At 36.3% G+C, this 15,355-nt stretch overlaps 1 protein-coding gene across 2 annotated transcripts in view; it reads left to right on the forward strand.

The window, feature by feature from the left end:
• C12H8orf88 (chromosome 12 C8orf88 homolog) overlaps positions 1–12,987 on the forward strand; it is a 29,579-nt gene extending 16,592 nt beyond the window's left edge. For both annotated transcript variants that reach the window (XM_043484462.1, XM_043484463.1), the window contains 3 exons: positions 731–803; positions 4,642–4,748; positions 12,573–12,987. In XM_043484462.1, coding sequence (XP_043340397.1) covers positions 731–803; positions 4,642–4,748; positions 12,573–12,596 — 204 coding nt within the window. In that variant the 3' untranslated portion in view covers positions 12,597–12,987. The remainder of the gene's footprint in view (positions 1–730; positions 804–4,641; positions 4,749–12,572) is intronic.
• The last annotated feature ends 2,368 nt before the right edge of the window (positions 12,988–15,355 follow it).

Raw genomic sequence — 15,355 nt, forward strand, 5'->3', positions numbered from 1 at the left:
TTGTAATGCTTTCCTTATTTCCTTGTAAGACTATGACAATTAAATGAGATAAGACAATTAAATGAGGTAAGACACTCTAGAAAATTTTAGTAGGTGCATTTTCTTAAATACTATGAAAGATTTGAAATTATCTCCATTTTCAGTGGTTAATATGTGCAGGCATGATAGAATAAATTTACTGTTTTTCAGTGTTATTCAGATATGTTGACAAATACAAATTGAATACACTTAGGCTATACAACATGGTTTGTTTTAAAGGCATACAACCTGGTGATTTATTATACATGCACATTGTGATATGATGATTACCACAGTTAAGGTAACTTGTGTTATAGAAACAAATGGCTGAAGCAACCTTGAGAAGGAAATGTGGAGTTGGGGGAATCAAGCACCCTGACTTCAGGCTATACTACAAAGCTACAGTCATCAAAACAGTATTGTACTGTCACAAAAACAGACATACAAATCAATAGAACAGGGTACAAAGCCCAGAGATAGTCCCGGGCACCTGTAGTCACTGAATCTGTGACAAAGGAGGCAAGACGATGCAGTGGAGAAGAGACAGTCTTTTCAATAAATGGTACTGGGAAAACTGGACAGCTGCACGTAAAAGGATGAAATTAGAATGCTCCCTAACAACGTGTGCAAAAATAAAATGGATTAAAAACAAAGTGTTATATAAAATTTTAAAACCTTAGCTAAAAAGTGTATTTTTTTCTTCTATCAATAGTGTAAGACGAACGGAATGCAAGCCTTTTCTCAAGGTCTTAATGAACAACAACATCATTCTCCAGTTAAAAAAGGTAAATTTTTACCATAATTACCAACTTTCATAAGAGATTCTTAGCATTCATGTACAGTTAATATTTGCTTACCTGCAAACCTTATGTATGTTAGAAATTTTATTATATTCTTTTGGTTGATTTCTGTATATTACAAATTATAGGTTTGACTGCTTTAAAGAGGAGACTATCATTACAGTGACAAACAAGATAGAAGTTTATTTCTATATCTTCTGTAATATGTAAAATTTTAAGCTGGCGTGTTAATTCTGTTCTGTGAAGTTGCTACTAGCCCCAGTATTAAACTGTCCTATGGTTTTACCATCTTTAATACATGGCTTCTATCTTAATGCCCAAGATAAATGCCTCTGCTCCGGCCATCACATTCTCCTTTTAGCCATCAGGAAGGAAGTAGGGAGGAAGAAGATTCTTAAAACTATGACTCAGAAGTTGTGTATATAACTTCCACCAAATGTCTCATTGGCTGGAACTTAGTGATGCTGTACAAAGCAGGCTGGAAAATGTAATCTTTAGCTTTGCAACCAGCTCACTTTATCACAGAAGCAGAATGGAAGAACTGCTCTTGGGAAAAACCGATAGTCTCTCCCACACCAGCTACTTTTTATTAAAATAAAGGTTTTTTTTATTAATGTAGTTTCCAAATTTTGTCAACCAGTCTGTATATGTAATTTATATGTAATTAAACCCTGTTAACATTTTCCTCTAGTACTTAACTCCATATTCTAAATAAAATATTTAAATTGTTTCTATGTTTTTCATTTCTATATTATATTTTGACAACCTATTTTGGAAGATGAGGCCTTATATCTTCCACATCAGTCTCCTCATTTCTTCAGCTCTTCTATCTACCCCCTCTCCACCATATAGTTACTTAAGTTTCAGTTAGAGTATTATCACTCTTTATATTATATATAACTGTGTAATTGCAGTAGCCTAGCTGAAAAGTACATACCTGATTCATAAAATCCATCCTTTTTTCTGGAGCTCATGTTCACCTTGTTTTTCTATGTAACTATTGTTAATTTTGCCCATCAGTTGCTCCAGCAACTCTGCCACACTTATCTATATTTTCCTTATGGTAAAATGTATGAATTGGTATTTTTTCCCCTGGAGATGACTTTTCTTTTAGACTGCTCCATTATCTGGTTCCAGTACGGATTAATTCCTCCTCAGTACTGCTCTGAAACTGTTGTCCTGGAATGAATTTTACTGTTTTTATCTGGAGACATCCTCTTTACAATCCTTAGGTTTCTTTTTTCATCTTTTTTATTGAAGTAAAACTCATTATTTAAGCCATTATAAATGTACAGTATCATGTAACCATCAGTTCAGTTCAGTTGCTCAGTCATGTCCGACTCTTTGCGACTGTATGGACTGCAGCTCTCCAGGCTTCCCTGTCCATCAACTCCCGGAGCTTACTCAAACTCATGCCCATCAAGTTGGTGATGCCATCTAACCATCTCATCCTCTGTTGTCCCCTTCTCCTCCTGCCTTCAATCTTTCCCAGCATCAGGGTCTTTTCAAATGAATCAGTTCTTTGCATCAGGTGGCCAAAGTATTGGGGTTTCAGCTTCAGCATCAGTCCTTCCAATGAATATTCAGGACTGATTTCCTTTAGGATGGACAGGTTGGATCTCCTTGCAGTCCAAGGGAGTCTCGAGAGTCTTCTCCAACACCACAGTTCAAAAGCATCAATTCTTCAGTGCTCAGCTTTCTTTATAGTCCAACTCTTCACATCCATACATGACAACTGGAAAACCATAGCCTTGACTAGACGGACTTTTATTGGCAAAGTAATATGTCTGCTTTTTAATATGCTGTCTAGGCTGGTCATAACTTTCCTTCCAAGGAGCAAGCGTCTTTTAATTTCATGGCTGCAGTCACCATCTGCAGTTACTTTGGAGCCCCCCAAAAAGTCTCTCTGTTTTCGTTGTTTCCCCATCTATCTGCCATCATGGACTGGATGCCATGATCTTAGTCTTTTGAAAGTTGAGTTTTAAGTCAAGTTTTTTTAAGGACAGACTTTTTGGCATAGTGGGGGAAGGAGAGGGTGGGATGATATGAGAGAGTAACATTGAAACATGTACATTACCATATGTAAAATAGATAGCCAGTGGGAACGTGCTGTATGATGCAGGGAACCCAACGCCTGTGATCAGTGACAACCTACAGGTGTGGGATGGGGATGGAGGTGGGAAGGAGTTTTAAGAGGGAGGGAACATATGTATATTTATGGCTGATTCATGTTGATATATGGCAGAAATCATCACAATATTGTAACATAATTATCCTCCAGTTTTAAAACCACAAAATATTTAAAAAAGAAAAGAAAACAGCTGAATAGCCAAATAAACAGATACATGAAGCAAAGTCTTGAAGGGACCCGAAGTGCAAGAGTTTCTTCCCCACAGATTTGATAATATCACTCTTCTGGTATATGGATGTGTTCACCCATACAGAAACTTTCCAGACCCTGAACTTTTTTTCTTAAACAGGTTTGTTTTTAAATTTTCATTTATTTATTTTTCACTGTGCTGGGTCTTCACTGCTGCATGGGCTTTTCTCTCTGCGACAAGCACGGGCTGCTCTCGAGTTGCAGGGCATGGGCTTCTAGTTGCGGGGCTTCTGCCATTGCTGAGCACGGGCTCTGTGGTGCACGGGCTTCAGAAGTTGTGGCTCCCAGTCTCTAGAGCGCAGACTCAGTAGTTGTGCATGGGCTTAGTTGCTCCACGGGCTGTGGGATCTTCCTGGGTTAGAATTAAACCCACATCTGCTGCATTGATGGGTGGATTCTTTAACACTGAGCCACCAGGGAGTCCCCCAAACCTTGTAATTTGGGGATTTTCTTAGAGGCTTCATCACATAGGCACAAACTATCTTTAACTCAGTCTGCAACCCCTGTCCCCTTCAGAGGATATAGGGATGTGGCTGAAAGGTCCATGCTTCTCATCATTGCTTGGTCTTTTAGCTGACCAGCCACTACCCAGGATCCCACCAGGAATCATCTCACTAAAACAGAAGACCAAATCACCCCGAAATTTTTAAGGAATTTAGGAGCTCTGTGTTAGGAGCCCAGGGTCAAGAAAGAAATATTAGAACGAAAGATGCTCTTAGTGTTCTTATCACTTAGGAAATTAAAAGGAAAAGAATCTCTGTACCAGGAACCAGAGCAATATATAGTTTTTCTATCATTACACAATATGGAAATCTCGGTTGCCAGTCCTTTTCTGTTAGCATTTTAAAAATTACAGCTCCACTATTTCTGGCCCAGAAAATGTCCAGTATAGACCAAGATGGTGATAGTCTCTGATGAGAAATCTTCAGGTATCTGAATCATTGTTCCCTTTAAAGTTAGGGATCCTATCTTGGAGCTTTGTCACCATTACCTCAAATAGTCCTTGATTCACAATAGGTATACAATAGATATTTCTTGAATTCATGTTGATTGTATAAATTTTTCATAAGTTAATTCAAAAACATAAAGATAGGCTTATTAGAGTTCCACTTTGGCAGGATATGAATTGCCCAATAGGTATTATACCTGCTATATTTTATAAGATTTCTCTACTACTTGTGAATAACCATATTAAAGAAGCCATGCATTTCTAATGTTCTGAAATTTTTCCATGGCTAATTGGCTTTGTTTTCATGTAAAAGGAAAATGGGAGGCAGTAGATGTTTGTCAGAGTTTATGCCCCTCCCTTCTGCTTTATGTTAAAAACTACTTACATTTTATAAAATAACGGACTGATAATGGACATCCAGTGAGAAATGAGTCAAAGGTGCTCTGAGAGACTCTGTGCTTCATAACATTACGTTTGATGTTCCGTATCTACAGAGAGAATCAAATACAGCAGAGATTTCCTGTTGAAGCTCTCAAGTGTTTCCATCTGCAGAAAAAAACCAGACTTTCTGCCTGATCATCCTATTATCCTTCAGAAACCAGTAAGCATTTTCTAATTTTGTATCATTTTAAATATATACCAGAGATTTTCATATTATTTTAATTCTAAAATATTTGCCTTTTAAACATTTTAATCTTTCTCATTGTGAAATATAATTCAGAAAAGTACATAAATCTAAATATATGACCAATTATGTAAGTAATCACCACTCTTGTCAACAAATAGGATGGAATTACATTTTAGGGAGTACTTCTCTGTTGAAAGGTCATGGAAGGAGATCCTACATTATCTTCTAAAAGTCTTATTGTTTTGTTTTTCAACTAACTTTTATGATTGATTTTACTATAAGTTGTGAGATACACAGGTGATCTTACTATATATTATGAGATACAGATGAAGTTTTATTTTTTACTGCATGAATATCCAGTCATCCTAGCAATATCTCGCAGAAGGATAGGCCTGCCATCTAGTATTATGTTTATGTGTGGTCTGTTTATGGGCTGTCTGTCCTGTTCAGGTACTTTTTTATACAGTAGAACAACATGTTCTGCCACATGACTTTGCTGTTTCTTTGCCTTTATTTTTTTGAAACATTTTGTCGCGTATAGTCAATTAACAATGCTGTGGTAGTTTTAAGTGGATAGTAAAAGGACTCAGCCATACATATACATATATTCACTCTCCTACAAACTCCCCTCCCATCCAGGCTGCCACATAGCACTGAGAAGAGTTCTCTGTGCTAAACAGTAAGACCTTGTTGGTTATCCATCGTAAATATGGCAGTGTGTACATGTCGATCCCAACTTCCCTAACCACCCCTTACCCCATCCTCACCCCACTGGCAACCATAAATTTTTCTTTAAGTTTGTGAGTCTGTTTCTGTTTTGTAAAGTTCATTTGTATCGTTTCTTTTTGGATTCTCATATAAGGGATGTCATATGATATTTCTTCTTCTCCGTCAGTTACTTCACTCAATATGACAGTCTCCAGGTCCATCCATGTTACTGCACATGACATTAGTTCTTTATTTTAACGGCTGGGTAGTAGTCCATTGTATATATGTACCACATCATCTTTATCCACTCCTCTTTCACTAGACAGTTAGGTTGTGTCCATGTCTTGGCTGTGGTAAGCCGTGCTGCAGTGAACGTTGAGGTGCACGTATCCTTTCAGACCATGGCTCTCTCTGAATGATGCCCAGGAGTGAGACTGTAGGGTCACATGGTAGCTCTGTTGCTGTTGTCCGGTCGCTCAGTCCTGTCTGATGCTACAACCCTATGGACGGCAGCCATCCAACCGTCTCATCCTCTGTCATCCCCTTCTCCTCCTTCCTTCAGTCTTTCCCAGCATCAGGGTTTTTTCTAATGAATTGGCTCTTCGCATCAGGTGACCCAAGTATTGGAGCTTCAACTTCAGCATCAGTCCTTCCAGGGACTATTCAGGGTTGACTTCCTTTAGGATTGACTGGCTTAATCTCCTTGCAGTCCAAGGGACTGTCAAGAGTCTTCGCCAACACCACAGTTCAAAAGCATCAATTCTTTAGCACTCAGCCTTCTTTATGGTCCAACTCTCACATCCATACGTGACTACTGGAAAAACTATAGCTTTGACTATATGAACCTTTGCTGGCAAAGTAATGTCTCTGTTTTTTAATATGCTGTCTAGGTTTGTCATAGCTTTTTCTTCCAAGGAACAAGCATCTTTTAATTTCATGGCTGCAGTCCCCATCTGCAGTGATTTTGGAGCTGAAGAAAATAAAATGTGTCACTGTTTCCGTTGTTTCCCCATCTATTTGCCATGAAGTGATGAGACCAGATGCTACTTTTAGTCTTTTAAGGAACCTCCATACTGTTCTCCATTAGGGTTGTATCAATTTATATTCCTACCAACATTTCAGTGTGGATTATTGATAATACCCATTTTGACGGGTGTGAGGTAATACCTCGTTGTATTTTTGGTTTGCATTTCTCTAGTAACTAAGCGATGTTGAACATCTTTTCATGTGTTTGTTGGCCATCTGTATGTCTTCTTTGGAGAAACATCTATTTAGGTCTTCTGCCCATTTTTTGTTGGGTTGTTTGTTTTGATGACATTAAGCCTTGTGAGCTGTTTGTACATTTTAGAGACCCTTGCTGGTCACATTATTTGCAAATATTTTATCCCAATCTGGGGTTGTCTTTTAACTTTGTTTTCTGGTGTTCTTTGCTGTGCAAAAGCTCTTCAGTTTAATTAGATCCCATTTGTTTATATTTGTTTTCATTTCCATTATTATGGGAGATGGAATGAAAAAGATATTGCTGAGATTTATGTCAGTAAGTATTCTGCCAATATTTTCCTTTGGGAGTTTTATTCTGTCTGGTCTCAAATTTAGGTCTTTAATGCATTTTGAGATTTTTTTTGTGTATGTGTTAAAGAATGACCTAATTTCATTTTTTGACATGTAGCTGTCCAGTTTCTCCAACATCCTTTGTTGAAGAGACTGTCTTTTTCCCAGTGTGTGGTCATCCCCTTTTTCACAGACGAATTGACCGTAGGTGCGCGGGTTTATTTCCGCTTTCTGCCCTGTCGCGTTGACCTGTTTTCCTGTGTGCGGTGCCGCGCTGCTGTGACTGCTGCGTCTGTGATGCGGTCTGAAGTCAGCGCCTGACTCCTTCAGCTCTGCCTCTCTTTCACAAGGTCGCTTTGGCCATCTGGGGTCTTTTGTGTCTCTATACAAAATGTAAGATTTTTTGTTCTAATTCTGTGAAAAATGCCATTGGTGATTTAATAGGGATTGCATTGAGTTTGTAGATTGCCTTGGGTAGTATAGTCATTTTGACGATATTGATGTTCCCATTCCATGAACATGGTATGTTTTTCCTTCTGTTTGTGTCTTCAGTTTCTTTCACTGGCATCTTATAGTTTTCAGAATACAGGCCTCTGTCTCTTTAGGTAAGTTTATTCCTAAGTATTTCATTCATTTTTCTACAGTGATAAATCAGGTTGTTTCTTGAATTTCTAGTTCTCATCTTTCATTGTTAGGATATAGAAATGCAATGGATTTCTGTGTATTAATTTTGTGACCTGAAGGTTTATCACATTCATTTATGAGCTCTAGTAGTTTTTTGGTAGAATCTTTAAGATATTCTGTGTAGTTTCATGTCATCTGCAAACAGTGAGAAGTTTAACTTCTTCTTTTCCAATTTGAATTCCCTTTATTTTTCTTGTCTGACTGCTGTAACTCAGACTTTCAATACTGTGTTGAATGAACTTGGTGAGAGTGGACATCCTTGTCTTACTCGTGGTTTTAGAGGAAATGCTTTCAACTTTTCACCATTGAGTACAATGTTAGTTACACATTTGACATATATGGTGTTTATTATATTGAGGTATACTCAATCTGTGCCCACTATCTGGAGAGTTTTTATCATAAATGGGTACTGAATTTTGTCAAAAGATTTTTCTGCACCTATTAAGATGATTGTATGGTTTTTATTCTTATATGGTGTATCAAATGGATTGATTTGTGTATACTGAAGAATCCTTGCATTCCTGGAATAAATCCCACTATAGGTCATGATGTATGATCCTTTTAATGTGTTGTTGGATTCTGTTTGCTAGGATTTTGTTGAGGATTTTTGCATCTGTGTTCATCAGTGGTTTTCTTTTCTTACGGTGTCTGTCTGGTTTTGGTATTATGGTGATGCTGGCCTCATAAAATGAGTTTGTGAGCTTTCTTTCCTCTGCAATTTTCGGAACAGTTTCAGAAGGATAGGGATTAGCTCCTCTCTAAGTGTTTAATAGTATTCACCTCTGAAGCCATCCAGTCCTTGACTTTTGTTTGTTAGAAGTTTTTTTTTTAATGACAGTTTCAATTTCAGTTCTTTGATTGGTCTGTTCATATTTTCTGTTTTTTTCCTGGTTCAGTCTTGAGAAGCTCTACCTTTCTAAGAATTTTTCCACTTCTTCCAGGTTGTCCGTTTTATTGGCATGTAGTTGGTTGTAGTAACCTCTTAATGATCCTTAGTATTTCTGTGGTGACAGTTGTCACTTCTCATTTTCTTTTCCAACTGTATTGATTTGAGTTTTCTCCTTTTTTTTTTTTTCTTGATGAGTCTGGATAAAAGTTTATCAAATTTGTTTGTCTTTTCAGAGAATCAGCATTTAGTTTCATTGTTCTTTGCTATTATTTTCTTTGTCTCCATTTCATTTATTTCTGCTCTGATCACTATGATTTTTTCCTTCTATTAACTTTAGGTTTTGTTTGTTCTTTCTCTAGTTGTTTTAGTTGTAAGGTTAGGTTGTTTATTTGGCATTTTTCTTATTTCTTGAGGTAAAATTGTATTACTATAAACTTCTGTATTAGAACTGCTTTTGCAGGATCCCATAGGCTTTAGATCATTGTGCTTTCACTTTCATTTGTCTTTAGGCATATTTTATTTCTTTTTTGATTTATTCAGTGACCCATTGTTTAGTAACATATGGCTTAGCTTCCTCCTGTTTGTATTTTTATAATTTTTTTTCTTGTGGTTCACTTCTGATCTTTTGTGCTGTGATCTGTGATTGGATAAATACTTGATATGACTTTATTTTCTTAAGTTTATCAAGGCTCACCTTGCATGGCTCAGCATGTGGTCAGTCCTGGAGAATGTTCTGTGTGCACTTCAGCTTCTGCTTCTGTGTGTTCTGCTGCTTTAGGAGGGAGGTTTTATAAGTATCAGTTAAATGTATCTGGTCTAACGTGTCATTAGCCCTGTGTTTGTTTATTGATTTTCTGTCTGGATGATCTCTCCATTGATGAAAGTGGGGGAGATAAAGTCCTCCAGTATTACTGTGTTACTGTCAATTTTTTTCCTTTATGGATGTTAGTATTTCCATTATATATTGAGGTGCCCCTGTGTTAGATGCATATATTTAACAATTGTTACATCTTCTTAGATTGATCCCTTTATCGTTAGGAAGTATCTTTTTTTGTCTATTATAACAGTCTTTGTTTTAAAGTCAATTTTGTCTGATGTGAGTATTGATAATTCCATTTTCTTTTGATTTCCATTTGTGTGGTAAACCTTCTATCCCCTCACTTCCCCTATGTTTGTGTTTCTAGGTCTGAGGTTGGTCTCTTATAGACAGCATATATACTTGTCTTGTTTTTGTATCCACCCTACCAGTCTTTGTCTCTTCACTGGCACACTTAATCTATTTACATTTATGGATAATTATCAATATGTATATTTCTATTGCCATTTTCTTAATTATTTTGGGTTTGTTTTTGTAGGCCTTTTTTCTTCCCCCCTCTTTTGTTCTCTTGTGGTTTGATGACCATCTTTATTGTTATGTTTGGGTAGCTTTTTCTTTTCTGTCTTCAGATTTCCAGAAGGTCTTGGAATAGGAAATGACAATGCACTCCAGTATTCTTACCTGGAAAATCCCATGGACAGAGGAGCCTGGCAGGCTACAGTCCATGGGGTTGCAGAGATTCAAATACAGCTGAGCAACTGAGCACACATGAAGATTTTTTGGTTCATTTTGTTTTTAATTAATTGAAGGATAATTGCTGTACACAATTGTGTTGTTTTCTGTCAAACATCAACAAGAATCAGTCATAGGTATACCCAGTCCCCTCCCTCCCAAACCTCCCCGCCATCTCCCTCCCCATCTCACCCTCTAGATTGTTGCAGAGCCCCTGTTTGGGTTCCCTGAGTCATAGAGCAGATTCCCGTTGGCTTTCTATTTTACACATGGTCATGTAAGTTTCCGTGTTCGTGTCTCCATACATCCCACACTCTCCCTCCTCCCCTGCCCGCATGTCCTTAGGTCTGTTCTCTATGTCTGTTTCTCCATTGCTGCCCTGGAAATAAATTCTTCAGTATCATCTTTCTAGATTCTATATATATGCGTTAGTATATGATATTTATATTTCTCTTTCTGGCTTACTTGCACCACAACTTCTTTACCCATTCATCTGTTGATGGGTATCTTGGTTGCTTTCATGTTCTAGCTATTATGAATAGTGCTGCAATGAACTTTGGTGTACATGTGTCCTTTTGCAATTTTGGTTTCCTCAGGGTATATGTTTAGTAGTGGGATTGCTGGGTCATATGTTGGTTTTATTCCTAGTTTTTTAAGGAAGTTTTGATATAACAGTACCTATATCTATAAGTTTGGGTTTTTTTTTTTTTAAGTTGGTACTGTCTTTCCCGCTTAGAGGAATTCCTATAACGTTTGTTGCAAAGCTGGTTTGGTGCTTTTGTTTATCATTTTACTTGTCTTAGCTTTTGTTGGCCTGTAAAACTTTTGATTTCTCCACCAACTCTGAATGAGAGCTTTCCTGGGTAGATTATTCTTGGTTATTCCCTATTACCACTTAAAATATATCATGCCACTCCCTTCTGCTTGCAGAGTTTCTTCTGAGAATTGAGCCTATAACCTTATGGGAGTTCCTCTTGTGTATTTTTTGTCCTTTTTCCCTTGTTGTTTTAATATTTTATGTTTGTCTTTGATTTTTGTCAATTTCATTACTATGTGTCTCAATGTGTTCTTCCTCAGGTTTATTCTGTCTGGGACTCTGTGCTTCCTTGACTTGATTGACTGTCTCCTTTCCCATACTACACAATTTTTTTACTGTAATCTTTTCAAATATTTTTTCAGGCCTTTCCCTTTCTCTTCTTCTAGGACCCCTGTGATTTGAATGTTGGTATGTTGCATATTGTCACAGAGGTCTCTGAGACTGTCGTCATTTATTTCATCCTTTTTTATTCTGCTCATCAGCAGTTATTTTCACCATTCTATCTTTCAACTCACTTATCCATTCTTCTGCCTCAGTTATTCTTCTATTGTTTCCTTCTAATGTATTTTATATTTCAGTTATTGTATTTATCTCTGTTTGTTCTTTAGTGCTTTTGCTTAGTTGCTTCAGTTGTGTTTGACTCTTTGCAACCCCATGGACTGTAGCCCACCAGGCTCCTCTGTCCATGGAATTCTCCAGGCAAGAATATTGGAGTGGGTTGCCATGTCCTTCTGTGGGAGATCTTCCTGACCCAGGAATCAAACCGAGGTCTCCTGCATTGCAGGCAGATTCTTTACTGGCTCAGCTTTAGTGTAACATTTCTTGCATCTTCTCAATTTGCCTCCATTCTTTTCCCCAGATCCCAGGTCATTTTCACTGTCATTATTCTGAATCCTTTTTCTGGAAGGTTGCCTATCTCCACTGCATTTAGATTTTTTTGGAGCGGTTTTATCTTGTTCCTTCATCTGTTTATGATCCTCTCCCTTTTTTGTTTAACTTTCTGTGGTTATGGTTTTTGTTTTAGAGGCTGCAGGATTGTAGTTCTTTTTGCCTCTGCTCTCTGCCCTCTGGTGAATGAGGCTACCTAGGAGGCTGTGCAAGCCTCCTGATGAGAGGGACTGGTGGTGGGTAGAACTGGATCTTGGTATGGTTAGCAGGGGCCATGCTCACTAAAGCTTTAATCTGCTTTTCTGCTGATGGTTGGGGCTGTTGTCCCATGAGAGATGTTGTCCCTCCCTGTTAGCTGTTTGGCCTGAAGCAACCCAGCCTTGGAACCTACAGGGTTCACATTATTTTGGACAAATCATATACACTCAAATTGAGTTTACTTTTGTTTTTTGCATTAATAACATTGTTAAAAAATTAGGTACTACTGAAACAAAGCTGGTTTGGAATATAATCTGTTTTAAAATGAATTGCATATGTTCTTCTATGAAAAATTGTTTTATTTGACAAATTCCAGTTACTTTAATAGTTTCTATAGAAACATGCATTTAGATCTGCAAACAGTAAGCCACAGAATTTGTTCAATAAAATAATTATTAAAAGCTACATTCATTCAACCTAATTGGTAAATTAACATTTTCTTCTTTATTACAGGAAAACAACCAAAGCTTTAAGTAGCATTTTAAGAACATATGTATTTGAAGATAAAGAATTATTCATTTTCTATTTTGGACACCTGCAAATGAAGTGGATCTAGTAACAATAACTGTAATGGACTGTGCCAATTCAATTTATTTTTAATTTTGATGGTTGGGTATTTGGTTTCTCCTAAAATGAGAAAGAGATTTTAAACCTTAAAAATTTTCTAATCAGTTTCAGCTTTGTAGGCAGTTTTCTGCATAAATTGGGAATTAACACTGGAAAGTAAGAATTTGGTGAGTGAAATGGGAAGACTGTGTATTTATAATTTGAATGCTACTTGCAATTTTTTGTTTTTCACCACTTGTAATAATGGAATGGAAATGTAAGCTGTAAAGATTCACAAATATAAAGTATTTGCTATGATGTATATATGATACATAATTTCTTGTTGCTTTAAAGTTGCTTTTGTTCTGTTTCCCACTGATTTCATACTAGCACTTAAAAGGATCTTTACAATCTCCCTAGAGGATTAGAATAATTCAGGATGTTCAATGAACGGTTCTCAATGACAGGAGGTAGAATATTTTAAGAGGTATTTCGTTTCAAATATATGATTGATCTCTAGGTTTGTGATAATAACAACATTGTCTAAGATTCTTTTATTTCCAAAAGAGGAATAATTGAGGCATTTGCAAATAATTGAGGTGCATTAAATTTCAATTCTGTAATTTCTTATAGCAAGAACATGTATGGATAAAGAATCTGGGGGTTTAAACTTAAAGCTCCTAGAAATTTTATACAATAAATCTGCAATTTTTCATTCTGGATATTACTCTTCTTAAAAAAAAAAAAGTTCCAGCGCAATGTCACAGATACTGAAAATTGCTGATATAAAGGTAAGTGTAAACTCTCCCTGGTTTGAATCTATCAGATCCCTGGGTCCATTGGCAAGGAATCCAAGGACATCATTTGTCAGAAAGTTTATCTTAAACTGCATGCTGAACTCCTAAAACCATGACCTTTTTCTTTTCATGTCTTTGGGCTTGTTAGCCGGATTCAAACTTTAGTCCAAGGTTTCCCATCTTGGTCTTTATTATACTACTTTTCACTGTTTTGTTCCCCAGAAAAAGATTGCTCTTTAAATAGGAAAAAAAGCCTTTACTAGCCATAAATTTATTGGTTTACTTAAAAATGAGTTTAAACCCACGGTCCAATTTTTTTCACTTGTTTTTGCCCTATTATTTCTGTTTATATCATAGGTTCTAGTATTTATATGTGTATGATACACACACACTGTCACATACATACACAAAAATACATGTAATTTATAGAAGAGCTAGGGTCATCTCAATTAAAATGGTAATAAAAAAGATTTACCATATAATTAACTTGGTTTGTTTTATTATTTACCTATTCTTAGAGGCTATTGACTCTGCTTAAAAAACGTGATAGAAAAAAAAAAAAAACATGATAGAACCTATTCCAATTTGGAATCTAAAGTACCCTTTACTTAGCACTGTTACTGAGGACAGAACCCTTTTAAAGTCATACTACCATTCCACTTAGAAACTGCCTAGTATCCAAAGGATTTGATGGATTTTCTGAATCTACTGAAATGGACCGGCCAGAAGAATATATTGATTGACTATAATTTGTATTTTTGTAATCATTTATAACCAACATTTTCAAGAAGAGTTTGTATATCAAAAGTCCCCAAGGTTTCAAACTCTTTTGATCCTTTCTTACTGTATATAATCAGAGTGAGACTGCAGAGACTGTTTTATTATCTCTTTGCCTTTGTACATACGTATAGTGTATTTAAATAATCATTGTATATCTCTATTCATATTGTTCTTTGCTTTGTATATAAATTAAAAGAGTTGAGCCAGGTGTTGTTTCATAGTGTTTTCACATACATAACCACATATTTCACATAAATAACCACACACACACACACACACACACACACACACAATATGACTATGTATGTCAGTATTCACTGCCTACTTCTAGTAGAAGCTATGGAAAATTCTTTAATTTTATTTGGCTTGATTGAGGGTATATAAAGTTCTTTGTTAGACTTTATATTAGTTTATGTTATATAAATTTTTATATTTAAAAAGTAAAATTTTAGTTCAGCCTTTCTTTTTGTCTGAGTTATCCAACAGTTAAAAAAATAGGAAAAATTCACTTTATATTTGCTTCCCAGAGGACCTCTAGTTTCAAAGGAATTTGGACTAGAGAATAACATGGTAACAAATTTCTATATACATTGAATTTTCATTAGCAGTATTTATCAGAATAAAGAAATTATATTAAAAATATTTCATTTATGAGCTTGTACAGCAGAGTATATAAGGTACATAGTCTTAGTTGATCTAGTGATGCTGAGATATTAGTCATTCTAGGGTTGAAACTGTAAAATAGTTAGATGTTTTTTGTCCACTACATATTTTATTATTTCCCTGAAGTTTTATACATATTTTATAATTCTTTGTTCACTTAGGTTAAAATTTTGGTTTTAAAATATTTGAATTATTGTTGTTGTTTTTGTTTAGTCACTAAGTCATGTCTCCTCATGGACCTGCCTCTAGTTTCCTCTGTCCACTATCTTCAAGAGTTTGCTCAAAACCATATTCATTGAGTCGGTGTTGCTATCTGACCGTCTCATCCTCTCTCACCCCCTTCTCCTTTTGCCTTCAGTCTTTCCCAGCATCAGTCTTTCCAATGAGTCGGAGCTTTGCATCAGATGGCCAGAGTACTGGAGCTTCAGCAACAGTCCTTCCAATGAATAT

The sequence above is a fragment of the Cervus canadensis genome, chromosome 12 (assembly GCF_019320065.1).
Source record: "Cervus canadensis isolate Bull #8, Minnesota chromosome 12, ASM1932006v1, whole genome shotgun sequence".
NCBI lineage: Eukaryota > Metazoa > Chordata > Mammalia > Artiodactyla > Cervidae > Cervus > Cervus canadensis.